The 16,771-nt window shown below is 34.3% G+C and overlaps 1 protein-coding gene across 1 annotated transcript; it reads left to right on the top strand.

The window, feature by feature from the left end:
- The first annotated feature begins 9,892 nt into the window (after positions 1 to 9,892).
- On the top strand, positions 9,893 to 16,456 carry LOC103605650 (serine/arginine-rich splicing factor 11-like). The gene is made up of 3 exons (XM_008590273.1): positions 9,893 to 9,927; positions 13,764 to 13,897; positions 15,935 to 16,456. Exons 1-3 carry the CDS (start codon positions 9,893 to 9,895, stop codon positions 15,991 to 15,993), a joined length of 228 nt encoding a protein of 75 aa, XP_008588495.1. The 3' UTR covers positions 15,994 to 16,456.
- Positions 16,457 to 16,771: the final 315 nt, after the last annotated feature.

Raw genomic sequence — 16,771 nt, 5'->3', positions numbered from 1 at the left:
TATATATTTATATATATATATATATATATATATGTTAAGCCTAAGAATTATATCAGCCAAAGAATGTTCTGTTTCATAACAGAAGGTGAGACTATTATCAAAGTAAGATGAAAGACATTTTTAAGATGTGGCTGTGTTACTCTTAGGAACATTGCTACATGTTAGATTTTTTAAAAAGGTAAAAGTACAATTGATAAAATAGATTTATTGAAGCAGTTAAAACTGTAGTAAGGGAAAATGGTATTAATTTATACAGCTTTTTCAAGCACATTCGCTCAAAAAATGGAATCAAGTAGAAGCAAAGTGAATTTGCTTTACTTTTAGGAAGTTTCTTTTTGTGTAAACTAACACCTTTTGCCTGTTTTGAATCAGTATTTTGTGTATCTTTCAGAATATTGCTTTGTCTATGAGAGATACTATCTCAGAGTAAAAGTTATTTATTGAGAGAACATTTTAGTTTTCTCTAAAAATTTCAATTTGCAATTTCACATTTGTTTTCCCTTCAGGCCTACAATTGCCAACTTTTAAAAGTAGTAGAAAACATTTTATGCTGTTTCTTTGAAGGCAGTACATATTTTGCATTTTTAATCATAGTCTCAGATATGGCTTTGAATTGTATTTTGATGTTACTGGAGTTCTGTATGGTAATTTTTATGATGGAGAGAGTTCATTTTCTTTGTGACTTATGCATTTGTATTTTCTTTGTATGTTACCTCTGCTTCTCTTCATACTTTGAACTATGAAGCAGTTAGCTTGCTCTAAGAGGATTAGTATTTGATTCTAATGTTGGGTCTTAAGTTTCTCTTTACTTCTAACACCAGAGAATTTTAGTCCCGCAGCTTTAGGAAAATATCACTTTCATTTTCCTCTTAAGAAAAGGCTTTTTACATGTTAGTGTTTTCCACTTGAAGTGGAGGAACCAGTAAAAAAGAATTATCTTAAGTGTTTTTAGTTTGTTTTATTTTTTGGTTTATTTTTCTTCCTGTTGAAAAAAAAGAAACTTAAACAAGGATGGTGGTAAGCCAATCTTGCTTATGTCATTTAAAAAATCACTATGGTATTGAGATTTATTGGTTGTTCTAAAAACAGCTGGAAATGCTTTCTGTTATTCCCGGTGATTATTACTCCTAACTTTTAATAGCTAGTGCAGTATTCTTGCTCTTTTTTCCTAAGATTAATATGTTCCGTGACTTAGAGTCTCGATTGTAATATTAATGTATGGATTTTATGATTTTTTTTCCTTTAAATTTGTAAAGTAATACAGAGTTCAAATTAGGACAACAAACCCTAGAACATCCCTCCCAATATCATTCTTTGTGTTAACACATGCAAGACTGCTATCGAGTAAGTCTGTTTAAAAATCAGTTTTAGTCAAAATTCACTGTATAAATTTGACTTTTTATCACCCCTGCAAACATTTTTGTTTAATTGGATTCAACTTGTAACTTCATTTACTTTATAAAGAGAGAATAAAAGTTTATAAATGGCAAATTATTTTATAAGAGCAAAGCTCTCCTATAGTTTCAATAAGACATGATATGGTCCCTGAGATGACATGGTTTCCTTAGTGTCAACCTAAGTTGATAAGGGGGTGAGAGGGGGAGTGTGGATAATTTGGTAGTTTGTTGACACTCACAGTCAGTAGATTGTTTGTTTCAAATTTGATACCCAGATATATAGGTGACATATTTATACTCACAATTGCAGTTTGAGTAATGCTAGTTTAACCTTCAGAATACCTTCAAGACTGCCCACAATTTTTTTTCTACTTGAGTTTTTTCCCATCCTTTATCCTTTTTTTTTTTTTTTTTTCCGTGACCGGTAAGGGGATCGCAACCCTTGGCTTGGTGTCGTCCATACCGAGTGCGCCACAGGGCCGGCCCATCCTTTAAAATATCACATTTACCATACCAGCCAGCCACAAAAATAAATAAATAAAAATAAATAAATTATATATCACAGTTACATATACTTAAAGAATTGGAAGGTGTCCATCATTGGGGTGTTGAAATACAAGTGAACATTTAAATACTTGGTACCTACAATGCAAATCTGTGAACCCAGCCTTGCTCTTTGTTCTGGAGGTACATGTTTTTGACTCAACACTAAATTTATCTACCATTATTATAGCTTTATTTTCCATCTTAGAGTTGCTGTCCTTTTTTGCTCTTCATTTTAGCTCATTTCCTAGAAATGTTACCTCTCCATCTCTTCCCTCTCTCAACATAATAACTTGATCTACATCTCCAAGTGCTTTAGACTTCAACCTGAGCTAATTGATGCTTGAAACTAACTATAATTCAGTTACAAGTAACTAGGATGGCAGTTGTGGGGGGAAAGTGTCACAGCCTGTAAAGTGTACTTACCATGTTTTATCCATTGTCAGGATTTCACGTTTTTTCCTGTACTTAATGAGTAATATTTTCCTTTTTTTTTTTAATTTGTGCTTTTGTCATTTGATAGTCTGTTGGTCTGACCCATGTCACAGTACTTTTAATTTAATATTAACCAAGGATTTATGCAGTTCTGTATTTTGCAATATAAGAATAATACTCTTGCTCTAAAAATGTGGAAAAATAATTGAAGCCTTCCTGCAGAGTTTTCCATGGAAACATTTGTTTTATCAAAAAAGGAATGTTCTATTTAGCTGTCATCTACCTGAGCATGCTATTGGCATGTACTGTTTTTGGGTCAAAGTGATTATGAAACTGCTCATTTTGGTGTCATGTTTGCATTGCAGCAGACTCTTAAAGGGGAGAGGGTATCTAATAAGAGTATAATGCACATCTTTACTATCACTTAACAGTTTACTAAGTATTTTCTTATCGATTTAATTTGGATAAAAATGCTGTGAGGTAAGACAAAAGTATTAACTGTTATTATTCATGCATTGAGAAGATGAGGAAATGGAGAGTTAAAAACTGACTTTTCTTTAACATTTGTTGAGTGCCTATGTGCTGGGCACTCTGCTAGATGCTTTATATTCATAATATTTCTAATCTTAGAAACTTCAAATGGTATTATTATCACCATTTTTCATGTAAAGGTACTGGGCTCGTGGTTAATTAGAGGCAGCATCTATTAGTACTTGCGAACATGCATAGGGGAGTGGAATGGGGAAGTATAATGGAGAACTTAAGCAGTAAGCATTTACTTTATAATAATTTTTTTAAATGCCACAAAAAGGTATGTTAAAATGTGAAATCTCAAATAAGAAACTAAATACATGACTTCTGATTCATATCTTTCATGTGAGTGAAGTAGAATAAGTTTAGGGTATAGCCTAACAGAGAATGATGGTTGCCATTCATTTTTCAAAATGGAAATTTTTTATCAATAATAGAGAATCTGAAATTAATCATTATCATTCCCATTTTACAAGTTTAATTTTTTTTCTCTGGGTTTATTATACAATAATAAATACAGTACAGCATAGTGTATGTAATAAATGTCTATATAATAAAGACAGTACAGCATACTAGAAATATAGATTTTGGAGTGAGATACCTTGTTTGGTCTTGCTTTTTAATCCCAGCCCACTGCACTATTATTTGGTTAAACAAGTTGCTTAACTTTTCTTTTCCTTAGTTTCTTTATTTGTAGAGTAGAAATTATAGTAGTAGTTAATCTCTTCTAAGCATTTGTATTAGTATTCTCATCCTCACAACAACTCCAGTGAGGTGGGCATTATTATTATTATTATCCCCATAATTCAGATAAAGAAACTGAAGTATAGAGTAATGAGCCAAAGGGCACACAGACCCACTCTTGGGTCTGCATAATTAATCACTCTAGCACCTTTTAAGTGTTACTAGGATTGAAGGCCATTTTAGAAGCATTCAGTCAGTGTAATTCAGTCTTATTACCGAGTTGAGTACACTTTGATTTTTTTTCAGTTTTATTATTCTTTAAAAATAATTTTTCTTCATGATGAGAAAGTTAGTTTTACAGCATACAGAAACAAAGTTAAAGGTCAAATGGTACAAATGTCTAGTTCCTTGATTAAGCAAAGCTAATATTAAAATGCTTGAAACTATTAAAGATACATTCAACGCTACTGGATATTTTTTTTTTTTAAAGATTGTGACACATTGCCTGAAGTGGTTTTTTCTCAGTGGAGACTCCAAGAGACTCTTGTATAACATTGAAGATAGTATTGAGTAATCAGTGTCTGGAGCTCCTCCAGCCAAGGGTTTCTTTTAACCCAATTCAATCCAAGAAGCCAAACAAATCTGTGCAAGTAAATTGACATGATTTTCCAATCAATGCATATGCACTATAGCTGAGAATACTACGCATATGGATGTAGGCAACAGTATCTTAATGTTCAGACTACTTTTTCTATGTTAATCATAAAAACAAAGCTGTGGAAAATAGGCACATACAGATTTTTGCCTACAATTTCAGGGTGTTCACAGACCCTGCTGTGTCAATTTAAAAACATGAATATAGAAACCTTGCTATTGGTAGACAATATAGATTAAACAATACAGAAGACGTATATGGAAATAAACTAAGGTAGACTTTTTTTATGTCCTGGTGTGTTGTGTGTGTGTCCAGGTATCTGTTCCTCTTGTCAGTCCCCTACTGCTACCTCATCCTTTAGTCAGTCCCCTTCATCTAGATGGGGAAGAAGAAAGGAGGGCATGGGGATTTACAATCCTGATTTTAAAATAGATATTAATATTTCTGGAATTATCTAAATTTGTAGTTAGAAATAAAAAATAAATATAATTATTTAAAGAATTAGAAATAGAATTTTAGAAGATCTCCAGATGAGTTTTTTTTAATTTATGGATTTGTAAGCAGCAATTTATTTCATAGATTTCTCTTACTGCGTTCTATAGTTATGGGGGGGAAAATTACAGCCAAATACTCCGAGAGTTTACCTCAACCAGATTTCCCTGTAAATCTAATGGATTTACGCTGCTGTCTTCATTCACCAAGCCTTTGTTGCATATGTACCCTTTTGTATACCTTAGTGATAAGCTACCTGCTATACAGGGTTGAGCAGATTACTGAGGCATTTGTAATTTCTAGCACATAGATGATACACAGTGTTTTTGTCAAATGCCGGCTTTGTTCCAGTGTAATATTATTGGCCATCAGGAACACAAAGATTAGAACATTGCCTTCCCTGTCCTCAAAAAAGTTTATTTGTGGCGGGGGGCAGGGGGAGCAGGGGAGCTGCTGAACAACTAATTTGATAAAAGACCTGTTACTTGTGCAGATTTGTGAAGTTGTGTCAGTTGGAAGGACTCCATCATCTTTTCCATTAGTGTTAACAAAGGTGGCTAACAAAAACAGAAGTGACTTGCCTTATCTGACTGGAAACATGGTGTCCAGCAGGTAGAGTGATTGTACATACATGTGTCTATTCTCTTTTATCCAAGAACTTCCATATAAATACACATCTTTTAGAAGCTTGAGACTGCAAAGAACTAAAATGAAAGTTTGTTCATTATGACTAAGACAATTGGTATTGTTTTGAGGATTTGCGTAAGGCATTATTCTCTAATATTCTTTGACATTTTTTCTGCCAATATCAAGCACCAGTTTAAATTTTCTTATCAGTGCGGTAGTGGTAATTCCCTACCAATGAGGAGGACCCTGTGGATCTTCAAAATATTATGGGAAACCTGTAAGTTATTTTCTGTTTCAAAAGCCTATCAGAAATATGCACTTTCCCATAATATGAAAATACAGACCAAAATGACAGGTTATTATTAAAAATAACATTATTCCTTACATCTTTGCATTTGTTTATTGAGAGTTGGCCATACCAGACCTGAAGTTTCATCAGATCAGTTCAGGGATGTTGATTATCTTTTCCCTGATGTATTTCTAGTGGCTAGGAAAATCCCTGTAACATATTAGGTACTTAGTATTTGAAGAAATTTGTGAGTTTTTTTGACTGCCTCATAAGATACTGGGGATATAGTGAATAAGACAGACATTATGCTGCTTTCCAGATTCTGTACTTCTTATAGTCTTGTTTAATTGGGGACCTAAGCAAATCTGAGGTGATTTAACACTAGTATAGATTGGATATATTTATTATTTGTTTCGATATATTTGTTATTTGCCTTTGGCTGTATATTTTATTTCTATGTGAAAGAGATGATAATAATTCAAAGTAGTTAACTATTCTATCTTTTTATTACACCTACAAGGATCTTCAAAATTATTATTCAACTTCTCATTTGACTGATCGGGAAATTGAGGTAGATTCTAAGAAGTAAAGTCTTCAAATCACATGCTTAATGACAGGGCTCATATTTTAAGCGGGTTTTCTGGCTTTAAGTTCAGTTATGTGTTTGTTTGTTTGGGTTTTTTGGTTTTTTTGTAGCTCCTAGATGATTTGAAAATATTTTAAAATTCTTTTTTTTTGCCACTCTGTTTCTCCATATCAAGCACCATCTATTTGTATATTCAGTAAGTTATTATACATACATTGGCTTCTGATGGTTTATAGGATTTTATCTTACCACAGAAGTATCTTATTCTTTGGCTTGAATTTGTAATTTTAATTATGAAATATGTCAAACATGTAAAAAAGTATAGAATAAATAAAAGATTTCTGTGTACTCACCACAGAGAATAAATACATGTTAACATTTACATGAACCCTGCCCTTGTGTTAGTTGTCCTTTTATTATTGGACATTGTAGCATGCTTGGCACTCAAAGTGTTGAACTGTTAATAATCTGTAATTGGCAGTTACATATGTCTGATTCAAAATGAGAAAATAAACTACCTGGCATTCTTTACATGCACGGATACACATTTTTGAGTGACGTGCAATTAATTTGTCATTTTGCTGAGGCTCACATTATCTACCCACCCCTTTTCTGTATGAGAACTAGTGAGTGAGTCTCTTACCTAGTAAGTAAAGCTAGCCAGTTGGCTCTACATCCAAATCTCAATAACCTTGTGCTCTACTCTCACAAATTGCACTCTTGACTGCATTATGCCAAGAGGTATTCACTAATGTAGATATTCTGTAAGGCCTCAGGTTTTAGCTTCCAGAAATATTCAGGATCAAGTAAATTAGTAAATTGTCTTAGAATAAATGACACCATTAAGGCATATTTGTGCTGTGTTCAGCACATTTATTGGACACTGACTTTGTGACAGAAATTGTACTAGGTTCTGGACTGACCCAGAAAACGTGCAGCTTTGGGAGAATACATGACAATAATATCTATAATAATACATATATCCTGTTAATGAGCAGAGGAGAGGAAGCCCTAACTCTCCTTGCAGAAGTTGTAGCAATGGGGGAGTATGACAGATAAAATTAGGGAGGTCATTAATAACTTGTATAAAGACACAGAGAAATGAGATTTTTGTCATGTTTGGGGAGTTGCAGGTCACTGGATAACAGTGTATGCAGTTGAGAAAATAGTTCAGATGAGATCGAAAACTAAGGCAAAAGCTTCAACATTATTTTAAGCAAGAATCATATGCATGTGAAATGTTTTTCTCTAGAAATTGCAGATCATATACTTGAATATATGCATACATAACTACTGTAAAATGCGCTTTTAAAAATTTAGCTATTAAATTAATTTAACTTGAAGCACTAGTAAGTGTAACATAATACATCTGTTCCGAAGGTTTTAGTGACAGAGCAAATTGGTTACAAATTTAATGTTAGTAAAATTTATGTACAGTAAAGATTTCAGGAAATTTTATAGTGATGGAGAGGAAAATCTTAACTAGGATGGAAATATAAGTAACTGGACAGTCCTTAGATGATTCTCAGTGTACAAAGATATAAATATCGTGGGCACTAATAAAAATACTTGTTAAAGTATGCAATATTTTGCAGGGGAATGAACAATTGCTTTTTTAAAAAATGTTAATACTTTCCAGTTCTCTCTTCTAAAAGAAAAAAAAAAAAAAATGCTAAACAAAAACCAGGACGGAGCTAAGGGCGATGACGCCTCGCGTTTCTCTGGCTGTGGGCGAGGCCTGCCGGGCCTGAGCAGGGCGGAGCCGACGGTGACGCGCCCGTGCGCCGCAAGGCATTGTGGGGAGCTCGGGCCCGCGAGGGAGGAGGTTGGAGGCGCGGTGGGGGCGGCTGTTTGTTTTCTCGCGGTCTCGAACCCGCGCGCTCTCTTCCCCTCCCTGCGGTGTACGGCGGGGCGGAGAAACGGCGGCGGCGGCAGCAGTGGTTGTGGCATCGGATACCCTCCTCTTTCCTCTCCCGCGAACCGGTTCCTCTTCCCCCTCCCTTTCACTGTTTGTTGTGTGTTTGATGTGTTAAAGCAGGAGCGAGAACTCGAGCAGCGCCATGAGCAACACTACCGTCGTTAGTGTTTTCAAATTGGTAGGTTGTTTTTAATTTTTATGGAAATATGAGTACTGAAAATAGAATTAAAAGATAACACGAATCTTTCCATAAACGTTTGGAAGTACTTATACATGTGAAGAGAGATTCAGTAGCAATTTGCATGATTTTTGGAGTTGCTTTAACAAACACTTGTATGTTTTTATTGTAGTTATTTTGAACAGAAACTTGACTGACTTTGGTAATGAAGGACAAATAGCTTTCATGATATGAACATATAGAAATAGATGTTTTGCTGTTACAGGTACTCAGTTTTTTCACAACTAACCATTTGGTTAGTTTTTAGTAAAATGGCAGAGAGAGATACATTTGATGATTGTGATCATTTTATTACTGGGGTGTTTGATGTACTTGATTTATTTATGATATAATTCTGTCCAGTCCCATAAGTTAGGAATTTTATTGCAGTTGCTGACTTTAAAATGCTTTGTTTATTCTCTGAGGATACTCTCTTTAATGATGCATTTGTAAAAAGATAAAGAGGTATAGGCATTTTACTGGTTCATCTTTTACCTACTGCATGAAAAGTATCTTAGAGGAAGTCATGATGGACTAGAGTCTGGCTTTTTGTTTTGTAGTCAAATGAATAGATCCATCACAGCCCATAGCTGATGTACACTCTACAGTTGTTCAGCTACTTGATCTGGGGTACTGTGTATTAACAGGACTCTTGCCTGTATTGGGAGGAGATGTAGATTGACAAATTTGTGATCTTTGGCTCCTTCTTTTATGTTCCCACAAAGAAATCATTTTGTCTTTTGAAAATTACAAGGTTAACAATGTAGTGAGATCTGGGGTACTGTGTATTAACAGGACTCTTGCCTGTATTGGGAGGAGATGTAGATTGACACATTTGTGATCTTTGGCTCCTTCTTTTATGTTCCCACAAAGAAATCATTTTGTCTTTTGAAAATTACAAGGTTAACAATGTAGTGAATGTTATATTACCGCTAGTGGCATTCTAGATTTCAATAGTGCTGCAGATGGCTACTTTTATTTATTTAAGGATTTTTTGTTGTTGTTTTGAACTAAAGTCTCAGTAGCAGTCTGACCTGCAAATTGGGAATGCTTTCTTGACAGTTTCTGTAAACTCACTAGAGTTTTCAGTGGTAACTTGCCAGGGATAATGTGCTGTGGACTCCCAGTGGTCCAAAAGGTTCAGCATTCCAAACGCATTTACTCTCCTACTCATAGAAAAGATTGAATGGCCCAGATTACGTAAAATTCTGTCTATTGTGAACACGTTTGCCACCTGATTTTTAGTAACAATTTTGTGTGTGTGTATGTTTTTAATTTCCCTCAAGAAGGCATTCATATTCACCTGGAACTCTTCCCCCCCGCCCCCCCATAGGTCCATGACGTGCTTACTTTCTCTTGTTCCTCAAATGTCACTTTAGAGAAGCTTTCCCTGACCATCCTTTGTAAAATATGGCACCCCTGCTCCCTGTCTTCTCCTACTTAGTACTACTTAGTATCTCTCTGTAGCATCTGTTACCAATGACAGGATTAAGTTTAACTTTCTCCTTCTTGTAGAATATGAGGTTCTTGAATTCATTAATATCACCTAAAAGGTAATTTTAAAGCACATAAAGGAGTATGACTGAGTCCCCCCCACACCTACTGAAACTCTAAATTCCTATTTGGGGGGAAAATCTGTGACATTATGCCAAACATTTCAGTGACAACCTGTTCAGTAAGGTTTCCTGAAATGTTTTATGATTGAATCCATCTGTTTCTTGGTTCTTATAAGCCAAAAACTACTGGCCTATAATTTCCCACAAAAACTAAAAATTCTGTCTTTGCAATAGATAATGTTCTAACTCTCTCTTCAGTATGACAGCCCTGCAGCTACTGGAGAGCATCTATCAGTATCCCCCACACTTACTCTCTCTTTTATTTGTTTCTTTGTTTGTTTGTTTATTATTTTCTAATGTTATTTTGTTCCTAAAATGAATATTGGAAATTCAACATTGTCTGTTGTGAGATTCTTTCCAAATTTATTGTACTCATTTCTTAAAATCGCAATGGAAGAATGTTTTTGAAACGTTTTACAAATGAGTGAGCTGAAATTCACATAGGTGGTTTTGTATGCCCAAGTCACACTACCAGTGTCAGAATGAGTGATTGAACCCCAGTGATGTGACTCTCCTTTACCACTTGATCAGGAGTTTGTTAATTTAGCTAAGCAGTTTGAGTTCTATTATTCTTTATACTTAGTACATTTTCAAATGATTGGGTTTAGCAGGATTTCATAGTGGAGATTACAACTGGAATGCACATCAAGTAGTGATCCCAGTGAAGCATGTCAAAGTTACTGAAAGCTACTTTAACACTGTCAGTAAATTTAAATTCATTGGTAACTTTTATATGTCCAAAAATGGTCATATACTTTAATGGTCATATTCATGTACAAAACTTGGTGTAGTTAGGTAAGGGAAAGAATTTAGTTCATCTTTAAAGAAAAAATTGTTTTAATAAATGCAACATTTTACTGTGTGTTTATGTAATGAGGGAGAAGATGTGTGAGGTCAACACAGTCAAGCTTTAAGGTGATTGTGGCCTTTCTCATATACCCGCCACCTTTGGGGGCTTATATTTATGAGCTCAAAATTCTTTGCATGAATGGTTAGGAAAGTATTAAGGTGGGAATTGTAAGACTGGCCTAAACCAGAGATTCTCATACCTTAATGGGCATGAATATCAACTGGAGATTTGTTAAGAAAGAGGGCCCTCCTGTAAAAAAGGTTCTCTGATCCATTGGGCTTTAAATGAACAACAGAAATCTGATTTTTCTTTGTGCATCCTAGAAGATTCTGAAACAATCCTTGGAAGACAGTTTAAGAACCACTGGAAACTATACCACCACTCCTAGGTAGAGGGCAAAAACCTCCTACAGAATTCACTTTTCTCTATCTTTCTCCTTAGTTCTCCCTGCCTCATCTATATTCTTAAAGGTAGGGAATAAAGACGTTCACATATTTATAAGTGGTACTTGCAAATTGTAGCATTCCTATGACATTAGTGGGTAGGAAAAATGAATCATTTTTAAGATTGCCAAGTACATGAAAATATATTGTGAGCCTGTGGGTGGTGCTGATTTTTTTTTTCTAAGGAACTGTTCATTCTATTTATATTCTTTAAGAAGCTTATATTTGATCAGTAGACATTGTTAAAGAAATAGAGATTACTTTCTAAGAAACACAAGTACCTGCTATTTCCCAAGGCATTGTGTTAGGTTTTGAGAACATAAGATGCTTAAAAAGAGCTTTTTAATTTAGTTTTTAAAACACGGATGTCAAAAAAGTACAAAGTTCTGTGTGTTTATTACTAGAATGGCTACGGCATTCTTTTCATTGCTCTGGTTACAACATTGTTAGTAGTGCTTTACATTTAAAAAAAAATCTCATTGTATCCTTTCAAAATCACAATGTTACATGGTAAAATTCCTTAAGAAGGTGGCTTAAATTCCTGTGGATATATTGTCAGTTTTTCTTGGAGCCTGGATTAGGGTTTGTGCTTAGTACAGGAGATACCTTTAAGGAAATTTGTATTAAAATTTCTAACGAGTTTCAGTTCTCGGGCCATATATACCCTGGTGTTAGTCTTCAAGTTATGATTAAAAAAATTTTTGTTGTTGTTAATGCCCAAATTAAGAGAAAATTTTTTCTTTTCAACAATGACTATGTATCTGAAATGCCTAGTGTAACCAAATCTGATGTAACTACATTTTTACGTACACATGAGCATGTCTCATTTGTTAGAAAAGTTAACAGTGAAGCCCTATCCTAATACCATTAAAATATATTACAGAACTTCCCTTTTTACTAGTGAGTCTTGAGATGTAATTGGCTTGTTATAATAAAGAGGTGGTTCTCTATTTGGGGTGCATATTAATTGTCAGGGAGAATTAGAGGAGGAGAAGGTTCGAACTCAGTACTTCGTCTGTCAGAGATCTTGATTTAATTGATGTGGATTGGAAAGCCTGTATATTTTCCCCCCACAGATGATTCTCATGTGTAACCAGGGATGATGTGATTACTACTGCCTTAGGGCATTCGTTTTTTAAGTAACTTTCAGTACGGGGTCGGAAAGCGACCCCTGCCTTTCTTTAATCTTTTCCTTTTACAGAGTGTTTCATGGCAGAAATTTGAACTATCTTTATATGTGTATAATATATGTATTATATATAAATGTAAAAATATTTTTAAGCAAATATTCCCTGTGTATTTATCTTACTTATACTGTGTATTAGTCTGTTTCTCTTGCTTATAACAAAATACACAGAACTGGGTGATTTATAAAGAAAACAATTTATCGCTTACAGTAGTTTCTGAGGGTGGGTAGTCCAAAGTCCAGGGAACACATTTGGTGAAGACTTTAGTGATGGTGACAGTGATGACAGGGTATCACATTGTGAAAATGGCAGAGGAGAGACAGTAACCTCCTCATTCAGTCTCTTTTAAAAACCCTCAAAACCATGTCCCTGGCCACCATTATTAATCCATTCATTACTGCACGGTCCTACGATCCAATCACTTCTTCAAGGCTCCACCTTTCACTTACCATAACAGGATTTCCCACCCTCTTAACAGTCACAGTGGGGCGCTAAGTTTCTAATACATAAAACTTGGGGGACACAATTAACGCTTCAGTGAGTTTGGGGGGGACATAATTCAATCCACTACATACTGCCATAGCTTATACTTTAGCATTTGTTTTTATTTTACCAAAGGAGGCAATTTGCCGAGAGAAGTGGTTCTTTTGCTTATTGAAATTATGCATAATAGCACTTGTGTGATGAGATACTATACACATATGTGCTTAAAATTTTTCTTTTTTCTAAAGTGCTCCAAGCCAGAAAGCCTTAATTATTTACAGTGCTTAGGAGTTCTTATAATGGTGTAGGTGAAAGAGCGCAGGGCATAGAACCAGTTTATTATGCAAGTCAAGAACACTCTTTATCAAATAGACATACTTTCTTGTGATGTTCTTTTGTCCCTGAAGTGCAAAATTCTTCATCTTTTTTAGTCTGAGAAATTAACCATAATGAAAAGTTTCAAAGCCAAAACTAATTATTTGTTACCTGTATTTAAAATAGCTGGTGTTGGTATTATGGAAGAAATGTTGACAATTTTGTGGTCTCCTTAAACTCTGAGACTTCAGTTTCACACTGTTTTTAATCTGATAACACTGTAAATTTAAATAGTTTGTATAGGTTTTTATCTACACTGCAATTTGCTACATTCATTTAGTGGGAAGTACACTATTTGAAAAATTTTCTTTTGAACTAGTTAACTAAATATATATGCAATTATTTTTATCTACCTATTTTACTTTTGGAGTGCAAGTGCTGGTTTGTGTTTTAGCTGACTTTTTCTCTCTTTTATATTATTTGTGTATTTTTCAGTGATTCACCTTTACCAGTCTCATCTCGGGTCTGCTTTGTTAAGTTCCATGATCCAGACTCAGCAGTTGTGGCACAGCATCTGACAAACACTGTATTCGTTGACAGAGCTTTGATAGTCGTACCATATGCAGAAGGTTTGTACTTTGCTTAATTAACTACCTATGTGGGCATCCTAAGATGACCATCTACCTCAGTATAGTTGTAGAGTCAGCATTAGTAGCATGTTAAAATCTAAGCTATTAACATTTTGAAACCCTTGCTATACTGCAGTCCATAATTTTTACTTGCAGAATTTTTAATTCTAAAAATTAGAAATCAGGTCTGTTTTTGTAAGATATTTAACCTTTTGCTTTCTTTTAAAACATTTTTAAGTTTATTAAAACCATGTCCCTAATTGTAACTCCCTGAGATACATCTACTGGTTAATTTAATGGTGAGTTTTATGAAAAAGTCCTGAAAGTGAATGGTTCACTCCGTGTACACTTAACACAGAAACCTTCCAATAAATGCATGATGTTAAATTTGTTTTGAATAAATGGCTAGGTTAGTTTTATTTCCTTAATGCTTTTTCTCACTGAAAACCTGAAAAAAAGCCCACGTTGAATTCCAGTATACCAAGGGTTGCAATGATTTTAGATTTTGAAAGTTCAGTATTTCCTGTAGCTTAGGTGCCAGATGGGCACTGGGTGTTTAGTTTTTATGCCAGATTTTCTTGTTCATTCTTGCTATATTTTCTAGAATATCTCTAAATAATAAATTCTTCTCTCTGTTATTTGTGTGTGTGATTTTTGTAGTGGAGAAGGCAAATGCAAAACCCTTCCAGATGACTGAAAAACAGTGGGTCCTCTGCAGCTACAGGGGATTCTAGACATTAACTAAAGGCCAGCAAGCACTCAAGTCCCCCAAGTGTTTTCCTGGTGTAACCATTTGTTAACTACATTTTCTCTCTTTTTACATTTTAGGCTGTTAAAGTAATTTGACAGAAAAAAAATGCAGGTTTTTTGGATCTAAAAAAGCCACTGTGACGAGACAGCACTATTATTAATGCCATTTTGTACAATTTTCTAAGGCATATTTTAGTTTGTTCCCAATGTACTGCTACTTGATTTGCTTTTGGTAACTGTAAATTTTGATTTAAAAAAATACTGAAATATAAAATTACTGGATTTTACGTTGATAATTTAATAACTATGCTGACCAGGATTTAAGTGCTTTCCCCTTTTCTCAATAAACCGGTCAGTGGAAGCAGAATCTTGATATTGTTGGTTTTAGATGCTATCTTAAATCTTTGAATACAAATGTGAACATGACACCATAGTTTGTAAAAGTTGTGAAATGTCTAGTCCTTAAAACTTAGAGAAATTGCCTCTGGTTTTCTAAATAAATTAAATTCATAGATGGGTTAAGAAATGCTATATAATAACAGTACAGATATCTTCATGATATTAAAGTGTGTGAGTTCAGTTTTAAGTTTTTCAGATAGAGAAACTTTTGAGTTAATGTGTTTTGGTTAAGCAATTTCTTTTATGTCAGTGTGCCTATTGTAGGATAAGACTTACCACCAGTAGAAAATTTACAGAATTCAAATTCAGGTTGAGTAAAATATAGATGATAGGTCTTGGAACAAGGGTCAAATCGTGTGAATAATGTGCAAAACATTTTAGTTAATCTTTAAATTTGAAGAATTCGTATTAGCTAAGTATTACAGTTTCCAAGCCCTGAGCATAATACAGTATATCATATAACTGACTTTCATAAGTATTTATAGACCGTAGTAATTTTTCTAGACCCGTTTTTGAAAGTAAGTCATTTAGGAGTATATGTGGAATTATAGAAATATTAAGTTCAGAAATCTATTTTTGGTGTATCTAATTCCTGGTATGATATGCTGTATTAATGTTAGCTCAACTAAATAACTTGATATGTTCAATCCTTTTGTCACCATTCATTCTGGACTTAGCTCTTACACTTTGGTGTTGTCTCTTGGTCATTGTTTTAGTACAATAGGTAAAAAGTCTACGGTAAGGAATAGTCTTAATTGGTAAAACCGAGATAGCTGGATTTGGAAGGAACTCGTAATAGTAATGGATTTGGGGATTATTTAGGCTCCTTGGTTAATGTTTGTTTCTTTTGTCTGTTTCTTTTTCTTTCATTTCTACACATTCATGCAGTATTTCATGGTTCTATCAAAGCAGCAGTAAAAAAAATACTCTTGACGCATGAAAATTAACTGGTGAGGGGCCTCATTGCTATTTTTAAATTGTAGTTTTATTTTTAAATAGTCTTTTTTTAATCCAAGGATCAGATGCATGACTTTTTTTTTAATGGATGCAGATCTTCTATCAGGTGTCTCACAATAAATTCAAGAGGATTTTAGTTTGCCAGAAATGTTGCAAATGCACTAATTTGAGTAAGATGTTGACTTAAGATATCCTCTTGAAACATAATTTTGCATGCAAAATTACCCCATAATCTTTGTAGGTTTGTTAATAGTGATGCATTAATGCCCTATATCTAAATGATCTTTTCCCCCCTTCCCTCCATAATTCTTGGTATCTAAATTGATGACAGCTCTGACACAAGCAAGATAACAGTGCTGTGTAGTATACATTTGTTTGTATTATCGGCACTTCTCAGTATAGGTGGAAGGAACCATTACCTTTATTTAACAGTGGTTTTTCTTTTTTGTTGTTGTGTTTTACAGTTCTTTTCCCTGGTTCAGCCTGAACTATATACCAGGCCCTGCTGAAAATACCACCCAACAGTTTTCTTCTGCAGCTTATCCAGTTTCTCTTAAGTGCCCTGTACATATTGTATGTTTTATGATGAGATGCAGTTTCTTAATATGTATTACAGAAATACGACTGGTATTTGCAAATATGTAGTTTAATTGTATTATTGAACTCTCATTTTGGGGGCTTGGGCACATTAACAGATTAATCCATCTGTATAGGGCTTTTGCTGTTGGATAGAATTTATACTGTCTACATAAATATTTGTCTTAGGAC

This window comes from Galeopterus variegatus, unplaced genomic scaffold, assembly GCF_000696425.1.
Source record: "Galeopterus variegatus unplaced genomic scaffold, G_variegatus-3.0.2 Scaffold5957, whole genome shotgun sequence".
NCBI lineage: Eukaryota > Metazoa > Chordata > Mammalia > Dermoptera > Cynocephalidae > Galeopterus > Galeopterus variegatus.
The sequence above is the reverse complement of the archived record's forward strand: the minus strand, read 5'-3'. Positions and strand labels throughout refer to the sequence as shown.

Excerpts from the sequence above, each read along its gene's own strand:
- LOC103605650 (XM_008590273.1), top strand. The coding sequence starts at position 9,893 with ATGAGGTTCTTGAATTCATTAATATCACCTAAAAG. Across the intron at positions 9,928-13,763 it reads TCATTAATATCACCTAAAAG|TGATTCACCTTTACCAGTCT; the intron begins GTAATTTTAAAG and ends TGTATTTTTCAG. Across the intron at positions 13,898-15,934 it reads AGTCGTACCATATGCAGAAG|TATTTCATGGTTCTATCAAA; the intron begins GTTTGTACTTTG and ends ACATTCATGCAG.